Below are 13,871 nucleotides of genomic sequence, written 5' to 3'. Positions count from 1 at the left end.
ACTTTTTGGAAAGACATTTTTAATATTATTTCAAAGGTATTGAATATAGATATTTCTCCCCATCCTATTACTGCCATCTTTGGATTACCTAAAATTTCCAGTAATCTTTCCCCTTCAGCCCGTAGAATGATTGCATTTCTTACTTTAATGGCGAAAAGATGTATTTTACAACATTGGAGGGAGATTAATGCTCCAACTACGTTCTTTTGGTTTTCCCAGACGATACTATGTTTAAATTTGGAGAAAATTAGAAGTAATCTTTATGATTCTTCAGTCAAATTTGAACAGACCTGGAGATCTTTTATTCAACAGTTTAATGTAACTTTTTTTTCTCTCTCTGTCCATATTTACATTCCCTTCTTGCTTTTTAACTGTTTTTAATGCAGGTCGGGTTTGAGGACGTGATTGTTTTAAGTTGTTTAACTTTACTTGATACCTAGTTAGCCCATTGCTTTGCTTTGCTTTTTAGATTAGTTGCACGATGGGTTTTTTTTGGGGGATTTTTCTTTGGGTTTTTTTTTTCTTTTCCTTATTGATATGTATGAAAATTAGTATACTATTATATTACCTTGTTATTTTATATCTAAATTGCACTGTTTGTTCTAACTTCTTTTTGTGTATTAATATCTCTTGTAAAGTTATATTGCAACAGTGTATTAGTGCCTACATGGTTTACCTTTTGTGTACTAATTCAATAAACAGATTTAAAAAGAGATTAGTCAGACATAATTTTCCTTTCACAAATCCATGCTGACTTTGTCCAATGATTTCACCGCTTTCTAAATGTGCTGTTATCACATCTTTGATAACTGACTCTAGCATTTTCCCCACCACCGGTGTCAGGCTTACTGGTCTATAATTCCCCGGTTTCTCTCTCCCTCCTTTTTTAAAAAGTGGGGTTACATTAACCACCCTCCAATCCTCAGGAACTAGTCCAGAATCTAAAGAGTTTTGAAAAATTATCACTAATGCATCCACTATTTCTTGGGCTACTTCCTTAAGCACTCTGGGATGCAGACCATCTGGCCCTGGGGATTTATCTGCCTTTAATACCTTCAATTTACCTAACACCACTTCCCTACTAACATGTATTTCCCTCAGTTCCTCCATCTCACTAGACCCTCGGTCCCCTACTATTTCCAGAAGATTATTTATGTCCTCCTTAGTGAAGACAGAACCAAAGTAGTTATTCAACTGGTCTGCCATGTCCTTGCTCCCCATGGTCAATTCACCTGGTTCTGACTGTAAGGGATCTACATTTGTCTTAACCAATCTTTTTCTTTTCACATATCTATAAAAGCTTTTACAGTCAGTTTTTATGTTCCCTGCCAGTTTTCTCTCATAATCTTTTTTCCCTTTCCTAATTAAGCCCTTTGTCCTCCTCTGCTGGACTCTGAATTTCTCCCAGTCCTCAGGTGTGCCGCTTTTTCTGGCTAATTTGTATGCTTCTTCTTTGGAATTGATACTATCCCTAATTTCCCTCGTCAGCCACGGGTGCACTACCTTCCCTGGTTTATTCTTTTGCCAAACTGGGATGAACAATTGTTGTAGTTCATCCATGCGATCTTTAAATGCTTGCCATTCCATATCCACCGTCAACCCTTTAAGTGTCATTTGCCAGTCTATCTTAGCTAATTCACATCTCATACCTTCAAAGTTACCCTTCTTTAAGTTCAGAACCTTTGTTACTGAATTAACTATATCACTCTCCATCTTAATGAAGAATTCCACCATATTATGGTCACTCTTACCCAAGGGGTCTCGCACAACAAAATTGCTAACTAACCTTTCCTCATTGCTCAATACCCAGTCTAGAATGGCCTGCTCGCTAGTTGGTTCTTCGACACGTTGGTTCAGAAAACCATCCCGCATACGTTCCAAGAAATCCCCTTCCTCAGCACCCTTACCAATTTGGTTCACCCAATCTATATGTAGATTGAAGTCACCCATTATAATTGCTGTTCCTTTATTGCACGCATTTCTAATTTCCTGTTTAATGCCATCCCCAACATCACTACTACTGTTAGGTGGCCTGTACACAACTCCCACCAGCGTTTTCTGCCCCTTAGTGTTATGCAGCTCTACCCATATCGATTCCACATCCTCCCGGCTAATGTCCTTCCTTTCTATTGTGTTAATTTCCTCTCTAACCAGCAATGCTACCCCACCTCCTTTTCTTTCATGTCTATCCCTCCTGAATATTGAATATCCCTGAATGTTGAGCTCCCATCCTTGGTCACCCTGGAGCCATGTCTCTGTGATCCCAACTATATCATATTCATTAATAACAATCTGCACTTTCAATTCATCCACCTTGTTACGAATGCTCCTTGCATTGACACACAAAGCCTTCAAGCTTGCTTTTACAACACTCTTAGCCCTTACACAATTATGTTGAAAAGTGGCCCTTTTCGATTTTTGCTCTGGATTTGATGGCCTGCCACTTTTACTTTTCACCTTGCCACTTTTTGCTTCTACCCTCTTTTTACACCCCTCTATCTCTCTGCCCTTGTTCCCATCCCCCTGTCACATTAGTTTAAATCCTCCTGAACAACAGTAGCAAACGCTCCCCCTAGGACATTGGTTCCAGTCCAGCCCAGATGCAGACCGTCCTGCTTGTACCAGTCCCACCTCCTCCAGAACTGGTTCCAACACCCCAGAAATTTGAATCCCTCCCCCTTGCACCATTTTTCAAGCCACGTATTCATCTGAAATATCCTCCTATTTCTACTCTGACTAGCACATGGCACTGGTAGTAATCCAGAGATTATTACCTTTGTGGTCCTACTTTTTAGTTTATCTCCTAACTCCCTAAATTCACCTTGTAGGACCTCATCCCATTTTTTACCTATATCGTTGGTACCTATGTGCACCACGACCACTGGCTGTTCAACCGTGGGATTGAGTTCAAAAGCCGTGAAGTAATATTACAGCAATACAAGACCTTGGTCAGACCCCACTTGGAGTACTGTGTTCAGTTCTGGTCACTTCACTACAGGAAGGATAAGGATACTACAGAGAGTGCAGAGGAGATTTACAAGGATGTCGCCTGGATTGGGGAGCATGCCCTATGAAAATAGGTTGAATGAACTTCTAACCCTTTTCTCCTTAGAACGAGAGTTGACCTGATAGAGGTGTATAAGATGATAAGAGGCATTGATCGTGGGGATATTCAGAGGTCTTTTTCCCAGGGCTAAAATGGCTTGGAACTAAGTACTGAGGGGATGTCAGGGGTAAGTTTTTCGCACAGAGAGTGGTGGGTGCGTGGAATGCACGGCCAGCAGTGGAAGCGGATACAACAGGGTCTTTTAAGAGCCTCTTAGATAGGTACATGAATAGAGGGCCATGCGCTAGCAAAATTCTAGGCAATCTCTAGAGTAGGTTACATGGTCAGCACAACATTGTGGGCTGAAGGGCCAGTAATGTGCTGTAGATTTCTATGTTCGAGAGTTTTGCTTGCCCTTACTGCAGAGTCCACTGTCCTTTGTCACACAGATTAACAGATTGGATAGGAATGTATTTAATTAACACACAAAATTCTGGAGGAACTCAGCAATTCAGGCAGCATGTACGGAAGGGAATAAACAGTTGATGTTTTGGGCGAACATCCTGATGAAGTCTTATTTAAAGGTTGCTGCTTGAAACATCAACTGTTTATTCCTCTCCAAAGATGCTGCCTGATTTGCTGAGTTCCTCCAGCATAGTGCATGTTACTTAAGATTTTGAGCATCTGCAGAATTGGTGATATACAGGACAGTGAAGATGGTTGTCTAAGGTTATAACATGATCTCAATCATCGGGGAACAAACACAATGAATGGCAGGGCCCTAGGAGTGTTGTAGCACAGAGTACAGATAAATAGTTCCTTGAAAGTAGCAACGCAGGCAGACATCATCAGATGGGTCATCAAGTTCAAGGTCGTGTTACAGCTGTCTAGGACGTTGATGAGACAACACCCAGAACGTTGTTTGCAGTTCTCGTTGCACCTTCAATGCGAGTAAACAATAGAGAGTGCAGAAGATTCACAAGAATGCCCTGGACTGTAGGGCTTGCGTTGTGAGGAGAGATTGGACAGCTAGGACTGGTACCCCTGAAGTGAGGGATGAAATTACTGGGGTTTAGAAAATCAAGATGGACAGAGATAAAATAGACTGTCAGTCTTTTTCTTCAAATTGTTAAACTAGTGGGCAGAGATTTAAGATGAGATGATGGCAAGTATATGGAAACAGCTACCGGGGAACCTATAGTCAAGTACAATTCTAACATTTAAAAGATACTTCGACAGCTACATGAGCAGGAAGGATTGAGAGGGATGTGGACCAAATGCAGGAATATTGGACTGGGTCAGATTGCCATCTTGGTTGGCATGGATGAGTTGGGCCAAAGAGCCTGGGTCCTTGCTGTTTAATTTCATGACTCAAACAATGATTAATAACATTAATTGTTGACTGAACAAAACTCACCAATAAAATTGTTCCACTCTATATCCAGATCTGCCTGATTGGCCAAACAACCCTTCATGACGTTGAGACAGTAGTTGTTGCATGGTTTAACTGCAAGTAACCCACGGCAACGTGGACAATATGTCATCTTCAACAACGCATCAGCACACTCTCTTGTTGGATTGACCTATTTGATAAAAATGTATTTTTTCAAAATACCATGATATAATTATTTTGAATTTAATACCATTTTACAACTTTAAATATTCAGTTTTGCTTTAAATATTTTCCAAAACTGCATTATCACCATGATGGTACTCCAGCAAGGCAGCCATTGAGAGGATGGTATGTACTGTCTCACAGAACCACTGCCCATTGAAAACATTTCTCCATAAAACTGTTCAGCTGGAAGTCCTTATTTACACCCAATGAATGACACAGAACATTGAAAAGTATGATTAAAAATTCTTCACAGCTTCCTGCTGTACATGACAGAGAGCTTGAAGATGGAAAATAATAAACAAAGCTTAATGAATTTAGGCAGAAACTAACGAAGGATATGAGCTGCCACAACACCAGCAATGAAGGTGGTAGAACCTATAGCCCAAATACCATTGCAACTGTAGTTTTTAATTATCTTATTTAGAAAGTTCGCAATCAAAAAGAAGGCTAGCCTGAGTCTAAGCACTAATTCAAGGATACGGAATCTAATTTAGTCACACCATCAAAAATGATGTTGATACTCAGAGGTTAAGCAGAACTTGTAGAAAGAGCAATGATATTCTATGACTTTCCCAACCCAGTAAACACACTGGTTGACAAACAGGAGCTTTAACACTTATTAAACCGAACGGGATGTTAAACTTGTTAAAGGTGCAAATGTCGTAAGGAATGACATGACGAACTGCTGCAAAGTCATCCAAAGTAAGAATGAAATTAGGAGAGCCAGAAGAGGCCATGAGAAGGCCTTGGTGAGCAGGATTAAAGAAAACCCCAAGGCATTCTACAAGTATGTGAAGAGGAAGAGTATAAGACATGAGAGAATAGGACCAATCAATTGTGAATCAAGCTTAAGAATGAAATTAGGAGAGCCAGAAGGAGCCATGAGAAGGCCTTGGCAAGCAGGATTAAAGAAAACCACAATGCATTCTACAAGTATGTGAAGAACAAGAGGAAATGATGTGAGAGAATCGAACAGGAAAGCATCAAGTTGGATAAGTCTCCGGGACTGGATGAGATGTACCCCAGGCTACTGTGGGAGGTGAAGGAGGAGATTGCTGAGCCTCTGGCAATGATCAATGCATCATCAATGGGGATGGGAGAAGTCCCTGAGGATTGGAGGGTTGCGGATGTTGTTCCCTTATTCAAGAAAGAGAGTAGAGATAGCCCAGGAAATATAGACCAGTGAGTCTTACTTCAGTGGTTGGTAAGTTGATGGAGAAGATTCTGAGAGGCAGGATTTAAGAACATTTGGAGAGGCATAATATGATTAGGAATAGTCAGCATGGTTTTGTCAAAGGCAGGTCGTGCCTTATGAGCCTGACTGAATTTTTTGAGGATGTGACTAAACACATTGATGAAGGTAGAGCAGTAGATGTAGTGTATATGGATTTCTGCAAGGCATTTAATAAGGTACCCCATGCAAAGCTTATTGAGAAAGTAAGGAGGCATGGGATCCAAGGGGGCATTGCTTTGTGGATGCAGAATTGGCTTACCCACAGAAGGCAAAGAGTGGTTGTAGATAGGTTTTATTCTGCATGGAGTTCGGTGAACAGTGGTGTGCCTCAGGGATCTGTTCTAGGATCACTCCTCTTGGTGATTTTTATAAATGACCTGGATGAGGAAGTGGCGGGATATGTTAGTAAATTTGCTGATGACACAAAGGTTGGGGGTGTTGTGGATAGTGTGGAAGGCTGTCAAGAGGTTACAGTGGGATATCGATAGGATGCAAAACAGCTGAGAAGTGGCAGATGGAGTTCAACCCAGATAAGTGTGAGTTGTTCATTTTGGTAGGTCAAATATCGTCATAGTCATAATTTATTGATCCCAGGGGAAATTGGTTTTCGTTACAGATGCACCATAAATAATTAAATAGTAATAAAACCATAAATAGTTAAATAGTAATATGTAAATTATGCCAGGAAATAAGTCCAGGACCAGCCTATTGGCTCAGGGTGTCTGACTCTCCAAGGAATATGATGGCAGAATATAGTATTAATAGTAAGACTCTTGGCAGTGTGGAGAATCAGAGGGATCTTGGGGTCCGAGTCCATTGGACACTCAAAGCAGCTGTGCAGGTTGACTCTGTGGTTAAGAAGGCATACAGTGCATTGGCCTTCATCAACTGTGGGATTGAGTTTAAGAGTGAGGAGGTAATATTACAGCTTTATAGGACCCTGGTCAGACCCCACTTGGAGTACTGTGCTCAGGTCTGGTCACCTCACTACAGGAAGGATGTGGAAACTATAGAAAGAGTGCAGGGGAAATTTACGAGGATGTTGCCTGGATTGGGGAGCATGCCTTATGAAAACAGGTTGAGTGAACTCGGCCTTTTCTCCTTGGAGCGACGGAGGATGAGACGTGACCTGATACAGGTGTGTAAAATGATGAGAGGCATTGATCGTGTGGATAGTTAGAGGCTCTTTCCCAGGGCTGAAATGGCTAACATGAGAGGGCACAGTTTTAGGGTGTTTGGAAGTAGGTACAGAGGAGATGTCAGGGGTAAGTTTTTTTTACGCAGAGAGTGGTGAGTGCATGGAATGGGCTGCCGGTGACGGTGCTGGAGGCAAATACGAAAGGGTGTTTTAAGGGACTCTTGGACAGGTACATGGAGCTTAGAAAAAGAGGTCTATGGGTAACCCTAGGTAATTTCTAAAGTAAGTACATGTTCGGCACAGCATTGTGGGCCAAAAGGCCTGTATTGTGCTGTAGATTTTCTATGTTTCTCTACGTTTCTATGTTTTCTAACATAGAAAGAAACCCTTTGGCACATCATGTCCAGTGTTAATTCTGTAACCTTCTACGTTCATCTACGGACTTCCTAAACTCCTCAAGAAATACATTCCAGATTTCAATTACTCTGTTGGGGGAAAAAAACCCCTAAAGATCTCCTCTAAACGTCCTACCACTAACCTTAAAGCTACACCTCAACGTAACACTATAGGTAAAAGACTTTTCCCTGTCTCTCTCCCTCATCTTTTCATCTACACCAGGTACGCTCTTTGGTCCAGGACAAAACAAAACCAGCCTGTCCAGCCTCTGCTAATAACTATAAGGCTCCAATCCAGACAACATCTAGGTGACTCACATCCTCACCCTCTTTGAACCCAATGGACTTTCGTAAAGATGTAGACAAGCCCCTTTAGGGTTGGCTAATCCAGGAGATTAAAGCACATGGGATTCACTGTGTGGCTAGATTGGAATCAAATTCAATTATTCTGATTGGAGATCTATGATGTTCCACAGGAATCAGAATCAGGTTTATTATCACCGTCATGTGATGTGAAATTTGTTAACTTAGCAGCAGCAGTACAATGCAATACATAATATAGAAGAAAAAAATAAATCAATTACAGTATACATATACTGAATAGATTAAAAATCATGCAAAAACAGAAATATATATTATAAAGTGAGGTAGTGTTCATGGGTTCAACGTCCATTTAGGAATTGGAAGGCAGAGGGGAAGAAGCTGTTCCTGAATCGCTGAGTGTGTGCCTGCAGGCTTCTGTACCTCCTTCCTGATGGTAACAGTGAGAAAAGGGCATGCCATGGGTGCTGGGGGGTCCTTAATAATGAACAATGTCTTTCTGAGGCACAGCTCCTGGAAGATGTCCTGGCTACTTTGTAGGCCAGTACCCAAGCTGGAACTGACTAAATTTACAACCCTCTGCAGAAATATTAAATGATTTGTGATATATTAAATAATTTGGCTGAAAAATAGGTAGGCTGATCAGCATGTTTGCAGATGACACAAAAATTGGCAGAGTAGTGGATGGTGAATAAAGTCGTTCAAATATTAAATGGGGTACAGACCTGGAGAAAATGAAACAAGAGAATCAGAATCAGGTGAATTATTCTATTTACTTATTTTACTTAGAGATGCAGTGTATAACAGGACCTTCTGGCCCAGTCAGCCCCGCCAGCAACCGACCTATTTAACACTAGCATAACCACAGGACAATTTCCAATGACCAATTAACCTACCAACCCATGTGTCTTTGGACTGAGGGAGGAAACCGGAGCACCTGGAGGAAACTCACGCATTCCACAGGGAGAATGTGCAAACTCTTACAGGTGGCATCAGAATTAAACTCCAAATTCCAAAAGCCCAAGCTGTAACGGAGATGTGCTAAACACTACATACCGCGGTACCCCTCTCAATTATCACAAAATATGTCATGAAAATTGTTATTTCACGGCAGCAGACACCATGAGACAAAAAAAAAATCACTATGCCACTATTACAGACAGAAAAATAGTTTAATCTGGATGAAGGAGAGATATTGTATTTCAGAAGGTTAAATATAAGAGTGAACAGCAGGACTGGGAAATGCTGATCTACAGAGGGACATTGTGGCATGAGTCCATGGCCCCTGGAAGTGGCAACACAAGTTGATAGGGTGGTAAAGGTAGTGTGTGACAGACTGATTCTCACTGAATACTGAATATGAAAGTTGTAGCTATACTAAACCTTAGTTAGACAACATCTACAATACCATGTACAGTTCTGGTCTCCCCATTGCAAAAAGGACATAGAAGCTTTGGAGAGGGTGCAAAGAAATTTAGCAGGACAATGCCTGGATTAGAGGTTATGAGCTAAAAGGCCTATATGGAGATGCTGGACAAACTAGGGTTGTTTTCTCTGGAATCCCACAGGCTTTGAGGTAACATGATAGAACAGCATAACGTTATTAACAGGCATAGCTAGAGTAGATAGTATTTTCCTTAGGTAAAAATATAAAACATTAAAAGGCACAGGTTTAAGGTGAAAGATAGATAGATATACTTTATTGATCCCGAGGGAAAGAGGGAAAGTGTAAACATTCACAGGAACTGGGAGGTGCCTCAGCCATGGGAAGGTGGTGAAAACCATAACAATTGCCAGAATTGGAGTTGCCTTAAGAGGATAGGTTGTATGAGCAAGAGCTATTCTCTTCAGAGAGGAGGATGAGAAGTGACTTGATAGAGGTGTGCAAGTTAAGAGACATCGATAGAGTGGACAGTTAGAGACATTTTCCCAGGAAGGGGTTGCCTATTTTGAAAGGCTATAATTATAAGGTGATTGGAAGAAAAGTTTTTTTTGGGGGTGGGGGGTAATACCAGAGGTAGGTATTTTTTAAACACAGAGTAGTAGGTGTATGGAACATCCTGCCAGGGGTGGTGAGAGAGGTAGATACATTAGGGACTCTTAAAAGAAATAAAAGAAAACATGGAGGGCTATATGGGAGGAAAGGGTTAGATTGAACTTGGAGTAGGTTAAAAGGTTGGCTGAATGGCCTGTACCATTTTATGTAAATTTTAAGATGCACCTGTGCATTGACCTTTCGCAGGCAGACTATTAAACAGTCCTATAGCATGATAACATGGACTCTTGACCTCATAATCTACCTCATTATGATCTTACACTCTATTGTTTACCCGTACTGCACTTTCAGTAGCTTTTCTTTCCAATATTTTTATTATTAATTTTACATATAATAAGAGTACAAGAAAAAATATATCAATACATTATGCTAAATCACATATAAAGACTCCTTACCATATGGTCATACAGATTAATTAATTCATAATATTAAAATATAGTAATTTTATTATATAAAATAAATCTAACCCACTACCAAGATAGAAGCTGATTAGTAAAGGAAAAAAAAGGGAAAACAAATTATTAGTCATCATCTGTGCTTTAACAGCAAATCAAATCTTTTGAAAAAAATTCAAAAAAGGTCCCCACAATGTTTGAAAGTCTTGGCTAGATTCAGAGATTGAACATTGAATCTTCTCTAAATTTAAACATGACATTACATCACGTAACCATTGAGCGGGAATAGGAGGGGCCGCATCTTTCTATTTAAGCAAGAGCGTCCTTCTGGCCATAAGAGAAATAAAATCCAAAATGTGCAAGTCAGATGACTCCAAAATAATACCCTTTCCTCCAACAATACCAAATAAAGCGGTCAAAGGATTAGGCTTAAAGTTTACTTTGAAAAGTATCGAGAAAGTTTGAAATACTTCTTTCCAATATTTTCCAAGACTCGGACATGTCCAAAACATATGAATGAGTGAAGCTTCTCCATTATTACATTTATCACAATACGGAGATATATCTAAATAAAAACGAGACAACTTATCCTTGGTCATATGGGCCCTATGGACCACTTTAAATTGTAGGAGAGAGTGGCGGGCATATAACAATGAAGGGTTAATCAATTTAAAAAGTAGTTTTAAAACTTTATTCTGCATTATTGTTTTACCTTATTCTAGCTCAATGCACTGTATAAGCAGTATGCAAGACAAGCATTTTGGAGTATCTTGATGCCTGTGACGATAATAAATCAATACTAGATCTAGTCACCGCAGCCCTTGATAATGGAGAATTCTAGAAATTCATTACCCTTTACAAGTCGTTCTAACACACCTTTGTTTTTCCCTCCAGGCAACTACACAGTTTTGTTATTATCTGCAAATATCCTCATCATTCATTAATATAAGCAACAACAAGCAAGGGACTACATACTGAGCAGGGTAGAACACTACTAGTCATAGGTTTATACAGTACCTGCACTCATTTTACACTGCAGCTAACAGCAACTTAAAAATGATGCTCGGGGAAATTTCTTCTCTTGCTTCTTTTAACAACTAGGGATATAATTCATCTGTGCCTGGCAATTATTCTACTTTCAAGGGCACTAAACCCTTAAGGTTCATTTACTAAAGCTTATCATTCTAATATTTCACACACTTCCTCCTTACCAACAACACCAGCTTCCCCTCCCACCTCTGCAAAGCATTCACTGGGGATCAAAATAAAAACTGCAGCTGGCGGAAATTGGAAGAATAGAAAAGAAAATGCTGGAAACACTCGAAAAATTAGACAGCATCTGTGGAGAACATAATTAATATTTCAGGCCTGAGACAAATTGTGTCAACGTTAATGTTAACTGGATGCTGTCTGACTGCAAACTATTTCCAGCATTTCCTAATTCTATTAATTTAGACCCTCAACATCTACTTCCTTCACACATCCTTCATAGCCCGTGCTGTTCACTGTTATCCATCTGCCTCCCATCTCCAATTTACTTTCTATCCACACAAATTTTTATTGCCCACCCTCCATTTAATCTTCTACTGTATTGCTTTCAAACTTATCTGAGTACATGACTCATCTAGGCTTAGTGTTGTTAAACCCAAATAACACTTTCACCTTTGCTTATCTAATCCAATGTTTCACAATCAAGAGTTCAGAGTCGGATTACTACAGTACCAAAACCAGCCCTTTGACCGCCCTGACTGTATTGACCAAGATTCCTTCCTGAGCTAGTCACTTTCCTTCTCGTACCCATGAACCTGTCTAAATGCCATTTCGGAATCAAAGGTTATGGGGATAAGGCAGGAACTAGAAACTGATTGTGGATGATCAGCCACGATCACAGTGAATAGCGGTGCTGGCTCGAAAGGCCTACTCCTGCACCTATTGTCTATTGCATATAAATGTTATAATTATACCCGCTCAACCACTTCCTCTGAAGCGAGTTCCATATACCCACAACTCATATGAAAACTTCTCTCTCAGATCCACTTTAATTTTTTTTCTTTGCACAAATCAATATCATCTAGTTTTAAACTTCACTACTCTGGGGAAAAAGACCGAATATCTACTCCATTTATGTCCTTCATGATTTGAGCATGAGAAATAGGTCGTTGAAGCAAAATACTCCAGCATAGATAAGAACTAGAATTGGTTTATTGTCACATGTACTGAGATACAATGAATAGCTTGTCTTGCGGACTGTTCATAGATCAAATCATTACACAGTACTTTGAGGTAGGACAAGGTAAAACAATGACAGAATGTAGAATAAAGTGTAAAAACTAACAAAAAATGTAGCGCAGGTAAACAATGCGCTAGACCATAACGAGGTAGATTGTAAAGTCATGAGCCCATCTTATTGTATCAAGAAGCATTTAGTAGCCTGATAACAGCAGGATAGAAGCTGTCTTCGAACTAGTGGTACGTGCTTTCGGGCGGGCCTTTGTATCTCCTGCCCGGTGGAAGAGATGAGAAGAGAGACTGTTCAGACTCAGATTCATTTAACACATGTACAGTATATCGAAACATACATTGGAATGCGTCCTTTGCACTAACAACCAACACACCCAAGGATGTGGAGGCAGTTTGCAAATATTGCTACACATTCTGGCACCAATATAGATAGCATGGCTACAATGTTCAGCAGAACACAAGCAGCAATAAGAAGAGGATTCAAGCTTATTTATCAAAACACAGAGTGTATGCTTTGGTTGTATTAACAACCAACACACCCAAAGTGTGCTAGGGGTAGCCCACAACTGCCACTACACATTTTGGAGCCGATAACAACAGTCCAAGCCCCTTTGCCATTCTCCCACTGACACAAAGGGAGGCCCCCTGGGGTGGGTGGGGTCTTTGATAACGCTGGCTGTTTTCCTGAAGGAGAGAGAAGTCCACGGTTTCCATGATGTGCTGATATGCAGTTGCTTGCAGTCATGCTCAAAGCATTTGTCATACCAAGCTGATGTGCATCTAGACAATGCTTTCTATGGTGCATCCATAAAAAATCAACAGGCACATGTTGACTTACCAATTTCTTTAACTTCTGAGGAAATCTTTGTGAGCTTTCCTGGCTATGATTTCTACGTGACCGGACCAAAACAGAATATTGGTGATGTTCACCCCTAAGCTCTCAACCTCAGCACTGTTGATGTAGAGAGCAGCATGTACACCACCCTTCCTGAAGTCAATGACCAGCTCTCTTGTTTTGAGGACATCAAGGGAAAGGCTGTTGTCATGACCAGCTTCTTGAAGCACTTCATCATGCTGGATGTCAGAGCCACTGGGTGGTAGTTGCTAAGGCGGGTTACTTAGTTTTTCCCAGATTATGCATTCATTCATATATACACACAGATGTGTACTAACGTAGATATTTAGCGATGCAAATAAAATGTGTAAGGGTATATAGAAAGTAAAAGAGAATGAAATAATTGTTACTCCAGATCCGATGCAGCACAAAAAAACACAAAAAGGAACTTAATAATAATTTTTAAAAACACAATAAATATAGATACATAAGATAGCTTTTATTATATATATATATAAGCTATCTTATGTATCTATATATGTATGTATATAGATTAATAGTATGTGGATAAAGTGATAAACAGGAAATAAAA

General features: G+C 40.1%; 1 protein-coding gene across 4 annotated transcripts in view; it reads right to left on the bottom strand.

Annotated features, from left to right (window-relative positions):
• The window catches only part of gpc4 (glypican 4), a 183,150-nt gene that overhangs the window by 96,967 nt on the left and 72,312 nt on the right, over nucleotides 1-13,871 (bottom strand). For all 4 annotated transcript variants that reach the window (XM_072271108.1, XM_072271109.1, XM_072271110.1 and 1 more), the window contains one exon: nucleotides 4,464-4,629. In XM_072271108.1, coding sequence (XP_072127209.1) covers nucleotides 4,464-4,629 — 166 coding nt within the window. The remainder of the gene's footprint in view (nucleotides 1-4,463; nucleotides 4,630-13,871) is intronic.

Source organism: Mobula birostris, chromosome 10, assembly GCF_030028105.1.
Source record: "Mobula birostris isolate sMobBir1 chromosome 10, sMobBir1.hap1, whole genome shotgun sequence".
Classification (NCBI taxonomy): domain Eukaryota; kingdom Metazoa; phylum Chordata; class Chondrichthyes; order Myliobatiformes; family Myliobatidae; genus Mobula; species Mobula birostris.
The sequence above is the reverse complement of the archived record's forward strand: the minus strand, read 5'-3'. Positions and strand labels throughout refer to the sequence as shown.